Below are 17,713 nucleotides of genomic sequence, written 5' to 3' on the forward strand. Positions count from 1 at the left end.
CCTGGTCTACGGTTGTGAGGCCGGTTGGACGTACTGCCAAATTCTCTAAAACGATGTTCCTACAGTCAGCATGCCAATTGCAATCTCTCGCAAAACTTGAGACTTCTGTGGCATTGTGTGACAAAACTGCACATTTTAGAGTGGCCTTTCATTGTCCCCAGCACAAGGTGCACCTGTGTAATGATCATGCCGTTTAATCAGCGTTTTCATATGCCACACCTGTCAGGTGGATGGATTATCTTGGCAAAGGAGAAAATGCTCACTAACTGGGATGTTAAAAAAAATATGAACACAAACATTTTGAGAAAACTATTTTTTTTGTGCGTCTGGAAACATTCAGGGATCTCTTATTTGATTTACATGTTGCGTTTCTATTTTTGTTCAGTTGGTTGGCGAACGGAACAGCTCTGATGTCATGTCCTTTCTAGCTCTTACCTTCACATCTCTGTGGATGATCCCAACGTCATGGAGGAACCCTGGGGAGACAAACAACATAGTCAGCATCTGTCTAGTGTGTGTATGAGTGTGTGTGCGCATGTATGACTGTGTGTATGTATGTATGTGTGTATGTGTGTGTGTGTGTGTGTGCATGTATGACGGTGTGTTTGAGTGTGTGTATGTATGTGTGTGTGTGTGTGTGTGTGTGTGTGTGCGGTGTGTTTGTGTGTATGACGGTGTGTTTGAGTGTGTGTGTGTATGACGGTGTGTTTGAGTGTGTGTATGACTGTGTGTATGTATGTATGTGTGTATGTGTGTGTGTGTGTGTGCATGTATGACGGTGTGTTTGTGTGTATGTGTGTGTGTGTGTGTGTGTGTGTGCATGTATGACGGTGTGTTTGAGTGTGTGTATGTATGTGTGTGTGTGTGTGTGTGCGTGTGTACTCACCGAGAGCGCAGCCTAACTCTGCAGCAAACACCCTGACAGCGTCCTCGCTGAACTGGCCAATCATCACCCAGTATGTATACAAGTCCCCGGTACTGCAGTAGTCACACACTAGAGAGACACACACAGTATGAGAGAGCATCAACATGTTAGGATGAAACACAGTGGGGGTGGGGAGAGGGGGAGAGGAGGGAGGATCACATTCTGACTCAGAGGGGGAGGAAGCGGTGAGGAGAGAGAAGGGGGGGGAAGAGGAGTGATGGAGTCAGAATGGGGGCAAATGGCACTCCATAGGGCTCTGGTCTATAGTAGTGCACTCCATAGGGCTCTGGTCTATAGTAGTCCACTCCATAAGGCTCTGGTCTATAGTAGTGCACTCCATAGGGCTCTGGTCTATAGTAGTGCACTCCATAGGGCTCTGGTCTATAGTAGTGCACTTTATAGGGCTCTGGTCTATAGTAGTGCACTTTATAGGGCTCTGGTCTATAGTAGTGCACTTTATAGGGCTCTGGCCTATAGTAGTGCACTTTTTGGGCTCTGGTCTATAGTAGTGCACTTCATAGGGAATAGAGTTCCATTTGGGACGTGGTCTGTCTAACAGGAGAGGAACAGGGTGAGACCTACAGAGGATCAGGATGTGACATAGAGAGGAACAGGGTGAGACCTAGAAAGGAACAGGATGTGACCTAGAGAGGAACAGGATGTGACCTAGAAAGGAACAGGATGTGACCTAGAGAGGAACAGGTTGGGAACTAGAGAGGAACCAGACAGGAGCATCAACATGTCCAAGCAACGGTTTTTAAGGTGAAGGGTTAAATGTTGGGACAGACTCCGGGTGAGGGATTAGAGCTGGGCTGGGGGAAAGAGCTCCCAGGTGTGGTCTGTTATTGGTGGGGAGTGAGGGGTGAGTTTAGGTTCCTATGTGAGATGTCTCTGTGTCTGGGTAGGGACAGTGGGGCAGTGAGATAATGAGGCTAAGGACAGTGGGATAATGAGGTTAAGGGCAGTGGGATAATGAGGTTGTGGGACAGTGGGATAATGAGGTTAAGGGCAGTGGGATAATGAGGATAACGGCAGTGTGATAATGAGGATAACGGCAGTGGGGCAGTGGGATAATGAGGTTAAGGGCAGTGGGATAATGAGGATAACGGCAGTGGGGCAGTGGAACGGCAGTGGGGCAGTGGGATAATGAGGTTAAGGGCAGTGGGATAATGAGGATAACGGCAGTGGGGCAGTGGGATAATGAGGTTAAGGGCAGTGGGATAATGAGGATAACGGCAGTTGGGCAGTGGGATAATGAGGTTAATGGCAGTGGGATAACGAGGATAAGGGCAGTGGGATAATGAGGATAATGGCAGTGGGGCAGTGGGATAATGAGGATACCGGCAGTGGGGCAGTGGGATAATGAGGTTAAATGCAGTGGGATAATGAGGATAAGGGCAGTGGGACAATGAGGATAACGGCAGGGGGTAGTGGGATAATGAGGTTAAGGGCAGTGGGGAGGTTAAGGGCAGTGGGATAATGAGGTTAATGTCAGGGACAGTGGGATAATGAGGTTAATGGCAGTGGGATAATGAGGTTAACGGCAGTGGGGCAGTGGGATAATGAGGTTAAGGGCAGTGGAATAATGAGGTTAAGGGCAGTGGGATAATGAGGTTAAGGGCAGTGGGATAATGAGGTTAAGGGCAGGGGGATGGGATGAGGTTAACGGCAGTGGGATAATGAGGTTAAGGGCAGTGGAATAATGAGGTTAAGGGCAGTGGGATAATGAGGTTAAGGGCAGTGGGATAATGAGGTTAAGGCAGTGGGGCAGTGGGATAATGAGGTTAAGGGCAGAGGGGATATGAGGTTAAGGGGTTTCAGTGGGATAATGAGGATAACGACAGTGGAATAATGAGGTTAAGGGCAGTGGGATAATGAGGATAAGGCAGTGGGGCAGTGGGATAATGAGGTTAAGGGCAGAGGGGCAGTGGGTTGTAGGGTCTAGGGAGTTTCTATGTGACTAATGTAGAGGTGTATCTGTGTCTGAGTAAGGACACGGTGAGGTTGGTTTTAGGGTTGGGGGCATTAGGGTTCTATAGGGGTTCAGGTCTGGATGCTTCCTGTGTGACTCACTAATGTAGAGGTGTCTCTGTGTCTGCCAGCAGTCCTGAAGGTCGTGGACGAACGGGTGACGCACCTGACGCTGAGGACAAAGGTCACAGGTCAGCCTAAGAGTAATCTCGGTGAAGTAAAATTCTTGCGAAAGTTTGTCATTTCCTGTTTTACTTCTGGGGGGAAATGTTGTTAACAATTGTGATTACCGTTGTGTGAAGGAAGGAAGCAAAGTTTCCCTCTCAAAAGGAAAGTCTTGGTCAAAAGTGTCCTTCCGCTAATTTCACCCATTTATCATGAACAACACCTCTACTGTGTTTATCATGAACAACACCTCTACTGTGTTTATCATGAACAACACCTCTACTGTGTTTATCATGAACAACACCTCTACTGTGTTTATCATGAACAACACCTCTACTGTGTTTATCATGAACAACACCTCTACTGTGTTTATCATGAACAACACCTCTACTGTGTTTATCATGAACAACACCTCTACTGTGTTTATCATGAACAACACCTCTACTGTGTTTATCATGAACAACACCTCTACTGTGTATATTTATTTAAGATGCTTGTCACGTTCTGACCTTAGTTCCTTTATTTTGTCTTTGTGTTAGTTGGTTGGGGCGGCAGTCTATGTTCGTTTTTCTAGGTTGTGTTTATGTGTTCGTCTGTGTATGGTTCCCAATCAGGGACAGCTGTCTATCGTTGTCTCTGATTGGGAACCATACTTAGGTAGCCTTTTTCCCACCTGTATTTGTGGGTGAATGTTTTCTGTTTAGTTTTATGTCACCTTTCAGAACTGTTTTGTTTCATTCTCCGTTGTTACTTTGTTGAGTGTTCTGTTGAATAAATTAACATGGACACGTACCACGCTGCATGTTGGTCCGATCTCTCCTCCTCAGACGAGGACGACAAACGTTACAACGCAGACAATTCTGACTTTGTGGCTGTGGAATCTAGTAGAAAGCGTTTATCATCCACACACGGGGTTGAAATCACCGCCCCAGTTTAAGCACCTCCTTTCACCAATCCTGACTCGTCCAAATAATCAATGACGAAAACCCGAAACCAACTGATAACGCTCGTAATCACGTGCTACTACTTGAGCCTTGACAGGTCGAGGTACTTTGTACATGTAGGTAGGGGTAAAGTGACGATGTATAGATAATAAACAGCAAGTATCAGCAGTATAACAGTGTGTATAGCGACCCTGTCTAAACCACTATAACAGTGTGTATAGCTAGTCACGACCCTGTCTAAACCACTATAACAGTGTGTATAGCTAGTCACGACCCTGTCTAAACCACTATAACAGTGTGTATAGCGACCCTGTCTAAACCACTATAACAGTGTGTATAGCGACCCTGTCTAAACCACTATAACAGTGTGTATAGCGACCCTGTCTAAACCACTATAACAGTGTGTATAGCTAGTCACTATAACACCCTGTCTAAACCACTATAACAGTGTGTATAGCTAGTCACGACCCTGTCTAAACCACTATAACAGTGTGTATAGCTAGTCACGACCCTGTCTAAACCACTATAACAGTGTGTATAGCTAGTCACGACCCTGTCTAAACCACTATAACAGTGTGTATAGCTAGTAACGACCCTGTCTAAACCACTATAACAGTGTGTATAGCTAGTCACGACCCTGTCTAAACCACTATAACATAGTTTATAGCTAGTCACGACCCTGTCTAAACCACTATAACAGTGTGTATAGCTAGTCACAACCCTGTCTAAACCACTATAACAGTGTGTATAGCTAGTCACGACCCTGTCTAAACCACTATAACAGAGTGTATAGCTAGTCACGACCCACGACCCTGTCTAAACCACTATAACAGTGTGTATAGCTAGTCACAACCTGTCTAAACCACTATAACAGTGTGTATAGCTAGTCACGACCCTGTCTAAACCACTATAACAGTGTGTATAGCTAGTCACGACCCTGTCTAAACCACTATAACAGTGTGTATAGCTAGTCACGACCCTGTCTAAACCACTATAACAGTGTGTATAGCTAGTCACGACCCACGACCCTGTCTAAACCATTATAACAGTGTGTATAGCTAGTAACGACCCTGTCTAAACTACTATAACAGTGTATATAGCTAGGCACGACCCACAGCCCTGTCTAAACCACTATAACAGTGTGTATAGCTAGTCACGACCCACGACCCTGCCTAAACCACTATAACAGCGTGTATAGCTAGCACAACCCTGTCTAAACCACTATAACAGTGTGTATAGCTAGTCACGACCCACAACCCTGCCTAAACCACTATAAATGTGTATAACTAGTAACGACCCACGACCCTGTCTAAACCACTATAACAGTGTGTATAGCTAGTCACGAACCACGACCCTGTCTAAACCACTATAACAGTGTGTATAACTAGTAACGGCTAGTGCAACAAGTACAGACAGCACTCTACAACACATATACAGCATCCGTCTGACCCACCTGTAGAGCATGACCTCTCTCTCTCTCTCTGACCCACCTGTAGAGCACGTCCTCTCTCTCTCTGACCCACCTGTAGAGCATGACCTCTCTCTCTCTCTGACCCACCTGTAGAGCACGTCCTCTCTCTCTCTGACCCACCTGTAGAGCATGACCTCTCTCTCTCTCTCTCTCTGACCCACCTGTAGAGCACGTCCTCTCTCTCTCTGACCCACCTGTAGAGCATGACCTCTCTCTCTCTCTCTCTGACCCACCTGTAGAGCACGTCCTCTCTCTCTCTGACCCACCTGTAGAGCATGACTCTCTCTCTCTCTGACCCACCTGTAGAGCATGACCTCTCTCTCTCTCTCTCTGACCCACCCACCTCTGACCCACCTGTACAGCATGACCCCCTCTCTCTCTGACCCACCTGTACAGCATGACCTCTCTCTCTCTCTGACCCACCTGTACAGCACGACCTCTCTCTCTGACCCACCTGTACAGCACAACCTCTCTCTCTCTGACCCACCTGTAGAGCACGACCTCTATCTCTCTCTGACCCACATGTAGAGCATGACCTCTCTCTCTCTGACCCAACTGTAGAGCACGACCTCTCTCTCTCTCTCTCTGACCCACCTGTAGAGCACGACCTCACTCTCTCACCTGTACTATAACTTCTTCTTTAGACTGTTCCAGAACACCCAGCCTCAGGATCTCTGACTTGGGGATTACCTGAGAACACACACGACACAGAAACAGACACACACACACACACACACACACACACACACACACACACACACACACACACACACACACACACACACACACACACACACACACACAGATGATGTGAGCATGGGATGACATTAACATGTAGTACACAGCGATTCTTCTCATAGACAGTCCAGTTATCTGCCATTCAGCTAGTTTATATATATATACAAAAGTATGTGGACGCCCCTTAAAATTAGTGGATTCTGCTATTTCAGCCACACCAGTTGCTGACGGATGTATAAAATCGAGCACACAGCCATGCAATCTCCTTGAACAAACATTGGCAGTAGAATGGCCTTATTGAAGAGCTCAGTGACTTTCAACGAGGAACCAGCAGAGGATGCCACCTTAGTCTGACGGACTAATCGGGGTTTGGCAGATGCCAGGAGAACGCTACCTGCCCCAATTCATAGTGCCAACTGTAAAGTTTGGTGGAGAAGGAATAATGGTCTGGGGCTGTTTTTCATGGTTCAGGCCTCTTAGTTCCAGTGAAGGGAAATCTTAACGCTACAGCATGCAATTACTATTTTAGACTATTTTGTGCTTCCAACTTTGTGGCAACAGTTTGGGGAAGGCCCTTTTCTGTTTTCAGCATGACAAAGCAAGTTCAAACCCCCGAGCTGACAAGGTACAAATCTGTCGTTCTGCCCCTGAACAGGCAATTAACCCACTGTTCCTAGGCTGTCATTGAAAATAAGAATTTGTTCTTAACTGACTTGCCTAGTTAAATAAAGGTAAAATAAAAAAATATTGAAATTATTTATTGAGATCGGTGTGGAAGAACTTGACTGGCCTGCACAGAGCCCTGACCTCAACCCCATCAAACACCTTTGGGATGAATTTGAACGCTGACTGCAAGCCAGTCCTAATCGCCCAACCTCACTAATGCTCTTCTGGCTGAATGGACGCAAGTCCCAGCAGCAATGTTCCAACATCTAGTGGAAAGCCTTCCCAGAAGAGTGGAGGCTGTTATAGCAGCAAAAGGGAGGGACCAACTCCACATTAATGCCCATGATTTTGGAATTCGATTTTTGATGAACAGGTGTCCACATACTTTTGGTCTGTAATGTATATGATATGCATGCGAGTGTAAAGTGCTATTGGAGGGTTACCTTGACAGCGTAGGTTTTCTGCTTGGCCTTGTCCTTCACCTTCAGAATGGGACCAAAGGATCCTTTGGCGATATATCCCAACACCTGGAACAAGAGAGAGGAGGTGGGAAGAGTCTCCAAAACCCTACTGTGTCTAGGGTCTGGTTTCAATAGAGAGAAATAGTAATGGCCTCTGTTTTGGAGGGACTCTGCCACGGCTTGTTTGGCAACGGCTATGAGGAATTCATGGGGATTTTGCGGGGGGGGGGTTCTGGGTAAAGGCCCAAAAATAAGGTCTGTGGTAAACAAAGTCTTAGGAGATCTTATACATTTTGTTCTAATGAGAAATTCACTGTTTGTGAATTTTGAAGCATTTATGTTCTCAAAACGAGTAAAAATCTACCGATGTGCGAACAACAGTTAAACGACACCTCAGTTTGCCTTTGATGTCACCAACACAGCGAGTGAAGCTGTCAACGCTTGGCCTTAGTTTACAATCCAAACGACTGTGAGCCTGGACCAAAACAACACAGCGTTGACTAACACCGTTCCACAATGACAACTAATGGGACTGTAGAGACTCTAATGGGACTGTAGATAATCTAATGGGACTGTAGATAATCTAATGGGACTGTAGATACTCTAATGGGACTGTAGATAATCTAATGGGACTGTAGATAATCTAATGGGACTGTAGATACTCTAATGGGACTGTAGATAATCTAATGGGACTGTAGATAATCTAATGGGACTGTAGATAATCTAATGGGACTGTAGATAATCTAATGGGACTGTAGATAATCTAATGGGACTGTAGATAATCTAATGGGACTGTAGATAATCTAATGGGACTGTAGAGACTGTTGGCATTAATATCCAGGCTGTAATGAAAACTAATGAGACTGTAGATACTGTTGGCATTAATATCCAGGCTGTAATGAAAACTAATGAGACTGTAGATACTGTTGGCATTAATATCCAGGCTGTAATGAAAACTAATGGGACTGTAGAGACTGTGTTGGCATTAATATCCGGGGTGTAAACTACATTTCTATTCAAGCGTTGATTGACATGGTAATAGACCAATAATATTGTAGAAAAGTTGAAAAAAACTGACCCCTCTGATGCTGTACGTTACATTGTGACGTGTCGCGATGGCGCTAAAATAAGGTAAAGTGTACGGAACACCACGATGTACGGAAGTTCGTTAGCTGTCATTATCATCGTGTAATTTTTTGTTCGAGCTGGTAAACAGAAAGCTAACGAACAGGACTAGCGTAGCTAGTTTGCGAGGTCGGCGTAGCGACGTGAAGATGTTGCGACTCATGTGGTAGTTCCATCCTCGGACAGTCAACTGACTTATTTACAATCCATTAAGGTCATATTAAAGGAAAGAGTGTTGACTGTTATTTCGTTTTTGTACATCTCTGAGTGATGTTCTGTCCATCCTCAGAGTCGTCTCCTGTTTTCACCTGAGCTCTTGCCTTTCAGGCAGGCAGAAATGTACGACGTAGAACTGTGTGGTAAAGTCTCTCTCGCTACACTGGCAGTTCGTAGAAATACAACTCCTAGATGGTGACATGTCAGATTACAATACTGGCTGATGTCGTAACGCGGGAGGTTATCTTCTCTCTCCATATTTCTACATCAATAAATATGTAATTTAACAGAGGGTCCACCACATGTTCTCCTATCTGCCTGTTCAGTCCAGGGTGCGTTGCATTGTGCTGCCCAGTGGCTCCACCCTCGCCAGGACGGGCTAATGACTGTGGCTGTTTCCTAACAGAGGTCCTAATCCAAAGGCAGCTGCCGACCTGGCAACATCCCGTGATAACGCATTCCATCGAGCACGTCTGTTACCATTCTAGCCACCAAAGCAGCGTGAGCAACTAGTGCTGGGTATTCAGTGTTCAACTGACACGAATAACAAGTAACAGAATGGATCTCCTCACCACCTGTTCATGAATGAACCAGAATAATAATTCTACGGTCATATTGCTTGGTGATACAGGCTACGATTCTTTAGGATAGCTAAATAATCTATTTTACTGACTGTTTAAGAATGATTAATAGCCATAATAGTGGTGTTTTACTGTGAAGATAATACCGCATTAGGACGGCTTGTGATTCATTCACACAACGATCACACCCGTGCATAACAATGACGTTCAAGATATCATGGTTTTATAATTAAGCAATAAGGCCAGAGGAGGTGTGCTATATGGCCAATATACCACGGCTAAGGTCTGTTCTTAGGCACAACGCCCAGGGCATTAGATGGATGAACTGTAGTCACCAGATGCCCAAGCCATCTAACCAAATCCAAAGATACTTATAGGAGGTCTCCCTATCAATTTGCTGGTGTAACGCTCGTCTGAAGAAGAGGACCGCAGCGCAGCGTGGTACGTGTTCATGATTATTTATTCAAACTGAACACTGAAACAAAACAACAAAGTGGAACAAAACAGAACAGTTCTGTCTGGTGCAGAAACACAAAACAGAAAACAACTACCCACAAACCACAGGTGGGAAAAAGCTGCCTAAGTATGATTCTTAATTAGAGACAACGATAGACAGAAAACATAGAAATGAAGAAACTAGAATGCTCAACCTAATCACCAAAATAGAGAATAAAAGCCTCTCTATGGCCTGGGCGTGACAGCTGGCCATTTATAGTTAAAATCTGCAATTGACTCCATCTGTCTACTTCCAGAGAAGCGAAAACTATTACATTTTGTTTTCAATTTCCAAATAAGCTGCCTTTTAATAACATCAAAGGCCAACTGTAAGTCCTGAAAAGCCTTATCAATATTAGATGCTCTAGAATCAATAATTGTCATCGGCATACAGATGGAGATTTGCAGAGTCGACTGTCTTCCCTTTATCATTTATATACGGTGTAAAAAGGATCGGACCTAGAATGGAGCCCTGGGGAACTCCTTTTGTAAGCCTTGTAAACTCCTGAGCTACACACTGTGTTCTGTCAGAAAGGTAGTTCTGGAACCAATCCAACCCATCAACACTTAAACCAACCTTTTTTAGTCTATACAACAGCAGGGCGTGGTCAACAGTGTTGAAGGCCAACAACAGGGCATGGTCAACAGTGTCCAAGGCCAACAACAGGGCATGGTCAACAGCAGAGCATGGTCAACAGTGTTGAAGGCCAAAAACAGGGCATGGTCAACAGTGTTGAAGGCCAACAGCAGGGCATGGTCAACAGTGTTGAAGACCAACAGCAGGGTGTGGTCAACAGTGTTGAAGGCCAACAGCAGGGCATGGTCAACAGTGTCCAAGGCCAACAACAGGGCATGGTCAACAGTGTTGAAGGCCAAAAACAGGGCATGGTCAACAGTGTTGAAGGCCAACAACAGGGCGTGGTCAACAGTGTTGAAGGCCAACAACAGGGCATGGTCAACAGCAGGTGTGGTCCAAGGCCACACAGTGTCCAAGGCCAACAGCAGGTATGGTCAACAGTGTCCAAGGCCAACAGCAGGGGTGTGGTCAACAGTGTTGAAGGCCAACAGCAGGGTGTGGTCAACAGCAGGACATGGTCAACAGTGTTGAAGGCCAACAGCAGGGCATGGTCAACAGTGTTGAAGGCCAACAGCAGGACATGGTCAACAGTGTTGAAGGCCAACAGCAGGGCATGGTCAACAGTGTTGAAGACCAACAGCAGGGCATGGTCAACAGTGTTGAAGGCCAACAGCAGGGTGTGGTCAACAGCAGGGCATGGTCAACAGTGTCCAAGGCCAACAGCAGGTATGGTCAACAGTGTCCAAGGCCAACAGCAGGTATGGTCAACAGTGTCCAAGGCCAACAGCAGGTATGGTCAACAGTGTCCAAGGCCAACAGCAGGTATGGTCAACAGTGTCCAAGGCCAACAGCAGGTATGGTCAACAGTGTCCAAGGCCAACAGCAGGGTGTGGTCAACAGTGTCCAAGGCCTTCGATAAGTCAATAAAAAGTGGAACACAGAGATTCTTGTCCTGAGCATCTAGAATATCATCTACAACCTTACTTACAGTAGTAATTGTACTATGCTTGCCTCTAAAACCCAACAGTAATTGTTATTACAAAGAAAGTCTTTAAACTGTGAGTTAAACAACTTTTTTTAACCTTTATTTAACTAGGCAAGATAGTTCTCCACCCTTTTGTAAAGGCATGATGTAGGCTGCTTTCCAGACTTTTGGAATGGTATTACAAGGAAATATGTGTCACACCTGCTTAAATAAAAGTTAAATAAAAAGTAAAATACTCCTGCTCCCTCCCTCCGGCGCTCGACGTCACCTGTCTACTAACCACCGGCTCTGGTGACTACATTACGCACACCTGTTCCCATCATTACGCACACCTGTTCCCATCATTACGCACACCTGTTCCCATCATTACGCACACCTGTTCCCATCATTACGCACACCTGTTCCAATCATTACGCACACCCGTTCCCATCATTACGCACGCCTGTTCCCCATCATTACGCTCACCTGTTCCCCATCATTACGCTCACCAGTTCCCTCATCATTGCGCACACCTGTTCCCATTATTACGCACACCTGTTCCCCATCATTACGCACACCTGTTCCCATCATTACGCACACCTGTTCCCATTATTACTCAATCTCTGTAAAAGAAAATAGATGAACCGTAGACCAGCACACGGCAATTTCATTCACAGACTCATTCGAGATGTTAGAATTGAGTTCATTGTCAAATAAATGCCCAGCTTTAACAAAATCCTCATTAAACATGTCAAGCAGTTTATTCTTGTGAATCACATCCATTGAATCTGAGGACAATTTTAGCAGGAGACAAGTTTGTGTTCGCATTCACGGATTTGATGGTTTTCAATCATTTCGTGGGGTTTATTGAGGTTTGCCTTGGTAGATTCATAATAGAAGCTTTTTTACATTTCTGTATCTCAGTACCCTGAATAATTCAGCCATTCAGCCTGGGAATTACCCACGTTCATCTGTACAAACAATAGTAAATCAATCCCAGAACAGCAGCAAAGGACCTTGTGAAGATCCGTATCTCAGTACCCTGAATAACTGCCATTCAGCCTGGGAATTACCCTTTCTGGCTTTGGCCCATTGTGTATTTCTGGATCAAATCAGATAATTCCCCTGTAAACCAGGGATTGTCTCTACCTCTTACCCGGTACTTTTTGAGAGGGGCGTGTTTATCATAGATAGTAGAAAACATGGAATGAAAATAGGAGAACTCCTCTTCGATATCTGTAATAAGGGCCCTCCTCTCCCAGTTACATGTATAACGTTCATACAGGAGTGTCTTGTCACAGAACTGCCTAAAAGGTCGTTTGGCTATGAACCGAGATGGCACTTTGGGGATTTTGGTGTCTCTAATGCAAGCAGCTGAACAATGATCACTTAAATCATTAGAGAAAATACCAACGGCTGAGTATATATGCTGATTGTTAGTTGGAATAACATCAATAAGTGTTGTTTTCGAGATGTCTTTGGGATTGAGTCTTGTGACTGCATTTATCATTTGTGTAAAACGTCCTCTAATGGCCTCTGAGTCTAAACAGTCCCAATTTAAATCACCTATAAATACCAACAATTCACTAGAATGAAAGCAAAACTAACACAAATATGCTGAGTCAGTCTTTAAAAACCTTAAATGCCCTAAAAAAACTGTTCAGCTGTAGCTGGTAGAAACCAAGTGGGTGCCCGAATGTTCCTGCCTTGGAATGCCAGCGCGTTCAACAGCTGCTGCAGGAAAGTGCTGACAGGGATTTGGCCCAGTTTGTGGGTCTGGTCAATGTGCCCAGTGTGTGGGTCTGGTCAATGTGCCCAGTGTGTGGGTCTGGTCAATGTGCCCAGTGTGTGGGTCTGGTCAATGTGCCCAGTGTATGGGTCTGGTCAATGTGCCCAGTGTGTGGGTCTGGTCAATGTGCCCAGTGTGTGGGTCTGGTCAATGTGCCCAGTGTGTGGGTCTGGTCAATGTGCCCAGTGTGTGGGTCTGGTCAATGTGCCCAGTGTGTGGGTCTGGTCAATGTGCCCAGTGAATGGGTCTTGTCAATGTGCCCAGTGTGTGGGTCTGGTCAATGTGCCCAGTGTGTGGGTCTGGTCAATGTGCCCAGTGAATGGGTCTTGTCAATGTGCCCAGTGTGTGGGTCTGGTCAATGTGCCCAGTGTGTGGGTCTGGTCAATGTGCCCAGTGTGTGGGTCTGGTCAATGTGCCCAGTGTGTGGGTCTGGTCAATGTGCCCAGTGTGTGGGTCTGGTCAATGTGCCCAGTGTGTGGGTCTGGTCAATGTGCCCAGTGTATGGGTCTTGTCAATGTGCCCAGTGTATGGGTCTTGTCAATGTGCCCAGTGTGTGGGTCTGGTGAATCCGCCCAGTCGCCTTGCAGTAGGCTACCGCACAGTGAGGCAGCAGCAGGCTCAACAAACCGGCCATTCACCGGTGGCGAGTCCACCCAACGGGGGTATCCTGGGCTAGCAAACGAAACGCGTTGGCTATTATTGATTTGGTATTACAACAGAAAACAATCCTATTTATCATTGAGAATAAATAGGGGGAGATAAAATACATTGCGGTTTGGATAGGACATATATTAAGCCAATAGGGCAGGAAATTACATAGAAAAATACGTTTCAGTTCTTAGGGGTGACAAATTACTGTAGATAAGGTATTCCACACTATGCAACATATATTAAATTATTGATGAAACTGATTTTAAGGTTAACTCATGTTATTGTCAGATAAGATACTGTGGATCCCTGAAGGAAAGAGCTTATTAGTGTAGGAAGGTTTTGATATGGTTAGCATTTGTTTTGGCTTTGTCTGATTATTAGGAGGTTTTTATTTATATAGTATTACATTTGAAAGGGATATATGACATCTATGATGATTTAGGATTATTGTTAGGATCAAGATAGATTGATTAAGGAAATGTAAGGACTTTAGAGATTGCCACACATAGACATGTGTTTTTTTTAAATCAATGATTTTAGATAAAGTCAAACAGTGAGACGCTTAGTGGTATTTGAGAGATAGGAGGGAAAAGGGTTACTGTTTAAATCGATACATATATATTTAAGAAAATAGTCACTGTGGCCTAGTCACTGTGGCCTAGTCGCTGTGGCCTAGTCGCTGTGGTCTAGTCGCTGTGGTCTAGTCGCTGTGGCCTAGTCGCTGTGGCCTAGTCGCTGTGGCCTAGTCGCTGTGGTCTAGTCGCTGTGGCCTAGTCGCTGTGGCCTAGTCGCTGTGGCCTAGTCGCTGTGGCCTAATCGCTGTGGCCTAGTCGCTGTGGCCTAGTCGCTGTGGCCTAGTCGCTGTTGCCTAGGATCGGGTTATCGAGACAGAGTAAAGGGACAACAGTCAGACGATTATTGCATGTTGTCCTGGTGTGTGTGCATGCGTGTGTGAGAGTGTGTGAGTATGTGTGTGTGTGTGTGTGTGTGTGTGTGTGTGCCTGTGTGTCTGTGTGTGTGTGTGTGTGTGTGTGTGTGTGTGTGTGTGTGTGTGTGTGTGTGTGTGTGTGTGTGTGTGTGTGTGTGTGTGTGTGTCTGTCTGTGTCTGTCTGTGTCTGTGTGTGTGCTTGTCCTACCTGGAAGTGTTGGTGTCCTGGTACAGCTCTGTGAGGGAACTCAGGGAGGAACATGGAAATGAAGCCAGGTAGACTCCACTCTGCTCTCAGTCTATCTGGCCCTCCTCCCCCTAACACTTGGTCCGGGATAGGCGGGGCCTTATCTCTGATCATCCTCCGATGGCCGAGCCGCAGGGTGGGAGGGGCCAGGCGACAGAGGCTTGCAGGGATGGACAGACCAACGGAGGAAAATAATCCTCTCCATCCTGTAGAACATTGAGTCTCTTCTCTTTCCCCTGACCCTGCTGGGGGTCTCTGTGGAGGGGGTGGAGAGAGGACGAGGGGGGTAGGTATGAGACATAATGGGGAGGAGACAAAGAATCAATTCCAAACAGCTGTAGACCTGGCCCCCAAGCCCGTTTCTATAGATCTGACAAAATGGTTATCACGCGTAGTAGAGGATACCCTACCACAATCCCCTTTGGAGGGGGGATGAATGAGCCAATTGGAAGTTGGGGATGATTAGGTGACCATGATGTTATGAGGGACAGTTGGGAATTTAGCCAGGACACCAGGGTTAACACCCCTACTCTAACCATAGAGAGTCAGGACACCAGGGTTAACACCCCTACTCTGACCATAGAGAGTCAGGACACCAGGGTTAACACCCCTACTCTGACCACAGAGTCAGGACACCAGGGTTAACATCCCATCCGAAAGACAGCACCCTACACAGAGCAATGTCCCAATAACTGCCCTGGGGAATTGGGATATTTTTTAGACCAGAGGAAAGAGTGCCTCCTACTGGCCCTCCAACAGCATCTGGTCTCCCATCCAGGGACCAACCAGGACCAACCCTGCTTAGCTTCAGAAGCAAGCCAGCAGTGGGATGCAACTGCTCTGTAGGTAAGCACCATGGTCTTGTAGTGGATGTGAGCTTCTTCAGGAAGCCAGTGGAGTGTGCGGAGGAGCGAGGTGACATGGGAGCACTTGGGAAGGTTGCATGCCTCATACAAGTTCTCATTTAACCAACCATGTATAGGTTATTCCAAGTTTCCGTGTGGCCTTTGAATAGTGTTAGTTGAAGCAGTGCTACCCCCCCAACTGTTTCCCCCTGTTCTATTGGTTTCAGCGTGATATTGATGGGATTAACAAACAATTACAATTACCACGTTGTCAACCCACTTGAATCAAAATACAACACTACAAAATGCAGCTAGCTGTCTTCTACCAGTTGTTCTCTAACCTGTGAAGTACGCATTACCAGTTGTTCTCTGTGAAGTACACATTACCAGTTGTTCCCTGTGAAGTACACATTACCAGTTGTTCTCTGTGAAGTACACATTACCAGTTGTTCTCTAACCTGTGAAGTACACATTACCAGTTGTTCTCTAACCTGTGAAGTACACATTACCAGTTGTTCTCTAACCTGTGAAGTACACATTACCAGTTGTTCTCTGTGAAGTACACATTACCAGTTGTTCTCTAACCTGTGAAGTACACATTACCAGTTGTTCTCTAACCTGTGAAGTACACATTATTCCCAGATTCTGTGTGGTTTTTGAGCTGTGTTAGTTTTAGCAGGACGTGCAACCTCATCTCCCCTCACTGGCGTAATGAGTGATTGGCGTTTCTCTGTTTTGGTGACGCCCGTTTCATAATGCAACATTCCAGAATGTTCTGCAGTTTGTCTTCCAACCAGTGATGGGTAACTATCTCCAGTTTCCACAGGGTTTTTGAGTTGTGGTAGTTTCAACAACGCATATCCTTCCGCTAAATCGATGAGTGATTTATGGCCACTTCAAAACAACAGGGTTTTTGGTGTGCAGTTTATAAGGTTAATAATACAAATTAACGTAACATGATCACTACCGGTCAAACGTTTCATAATAACACCTACTCATTCAAGAGTTTTTCTTTATTTTGACTATTTTCTACATTGTAGAAAAATACTGGAGACATCAAAACTATGAAATAACACATATGGAATCATGTAGTAACCAGAAAAGTGTTAAACAAAACAAAATATATTTTATATTTTGAGATTCTTCAAAGTAACCACCCTTTGCCTTGCTGACAGCTTTCCACACGCTTGGTTAATTTGTGGAATTTATTTTCTTCTTTATGCGTTTGAGCCAATCAGTTGTGTTGTGAGAAGGTAGGGGTGGTATACAGAAGACGGCCCTACTTGGTAAAAGACCAAGTCCATATTATGGCAAGAACAGCTCAAATAAGCAAAGAGAAATGAAAGTCCATTAGTTTAAGACATGAAGGTCAGTAACATTTCAAGAACTTTGAAAGTTTCTTCAAATAGAGATACCAGCCTGAGAAATTGCAGCCCAAATTGCAGACTACATGACCCTGCTGGTCATTTATGAACATTTGAACATCTTGGCCATGTTCTGTTATAATCTCCACCCGGCACAGCCAGAAGAGGACTGGCCACCCCTCATAGCCTGGTTCCTCTCTAGGTTTCTTCCTAGGTTCTGGCCTTTCTAGGGAGTTTGTCCTAGCCACAGTGCTTCTACACCTGCATTGCTTGCTGTTTGGGGTTTTAGGCTGGGTTTCTGTACAGCACTTTGAGATATCAGCTGATGTAAGAAGTGCAATATAAATATATTTGATTTGAATTTGATTTGAAATAGTTCAAGTAACAGACACATCTCAACATCAACTGTTCAGAGGAGACTGTAAATTGCTGTAAAGAAACCACTACAAAAGACACCAATAAGAAGTAGAGACTTGCTTGGGCCAAGAAACACGAGCAATGGACATTAGACCGGTGGAAATCTGTCCTTTGGTCTGGAGTCGAAATTTGAGATGTTTGGTTCCAACCGCTGTGTCTTTGTGAGATGCGGT

The 17,713-nt window shown here is 45.3% G+C and overlaps 1 protein-coding gene across 1 annotated transcript in view; it reads right to left on the reverse strand.

Annotated features, from left to right (window-relative positions):
* rskrb (ribosomal protein S6 kinase related b) overlaps positions 1-17,713 on the reverse strand; it is a 41,856-nt gene that overhangs the window by 17,046 nt on the left and 7,097 nt on the right. Inside the window, exons 2-7 of the mRNA XM_042311632.1 lie at positions 14,876-15,169; positions 7,324-7,407; positions 6,098-6,166; positions 2,999-3,068; positions 887-994; positions 436-476 (exon numbers count right to left, since the gene is read on the reverse strand). Coding sequence (XP_042167566.1) covers positions 436-476; positions 887-994; positions 2,999-3,068; positions 6,098-6,166; positions 7,324-7,407; positions 14,876-15,169 — 666 coding nt within the window. The remainder of the gene's footprint in view (positions 1-435; positions 477-886; positions 995-2,998; positions 3,069-6,097; positions 6,167-7,323; positions 7,408-14,875; positions 15,170-17,713) is intronic.

The sequence above is a fragment of the Oncorhynchus tshawytscha genome, linkage group LG33 (genome assembly GCF_018296145.1).
Source record: "Oncorhynchus tshawytscha isolate Ot180627B linkage group LG33, Otsh_v2.0, whole genome shotgun sequence".
NCBI classification, from domain to species: domain Eukaryota; kingdom Metazoa; phylum Chordata; class Actinopteri; order Salmoniformes; family Salmonidae; genus Oncorhynchus; species Oncorhynchus tshawytscha.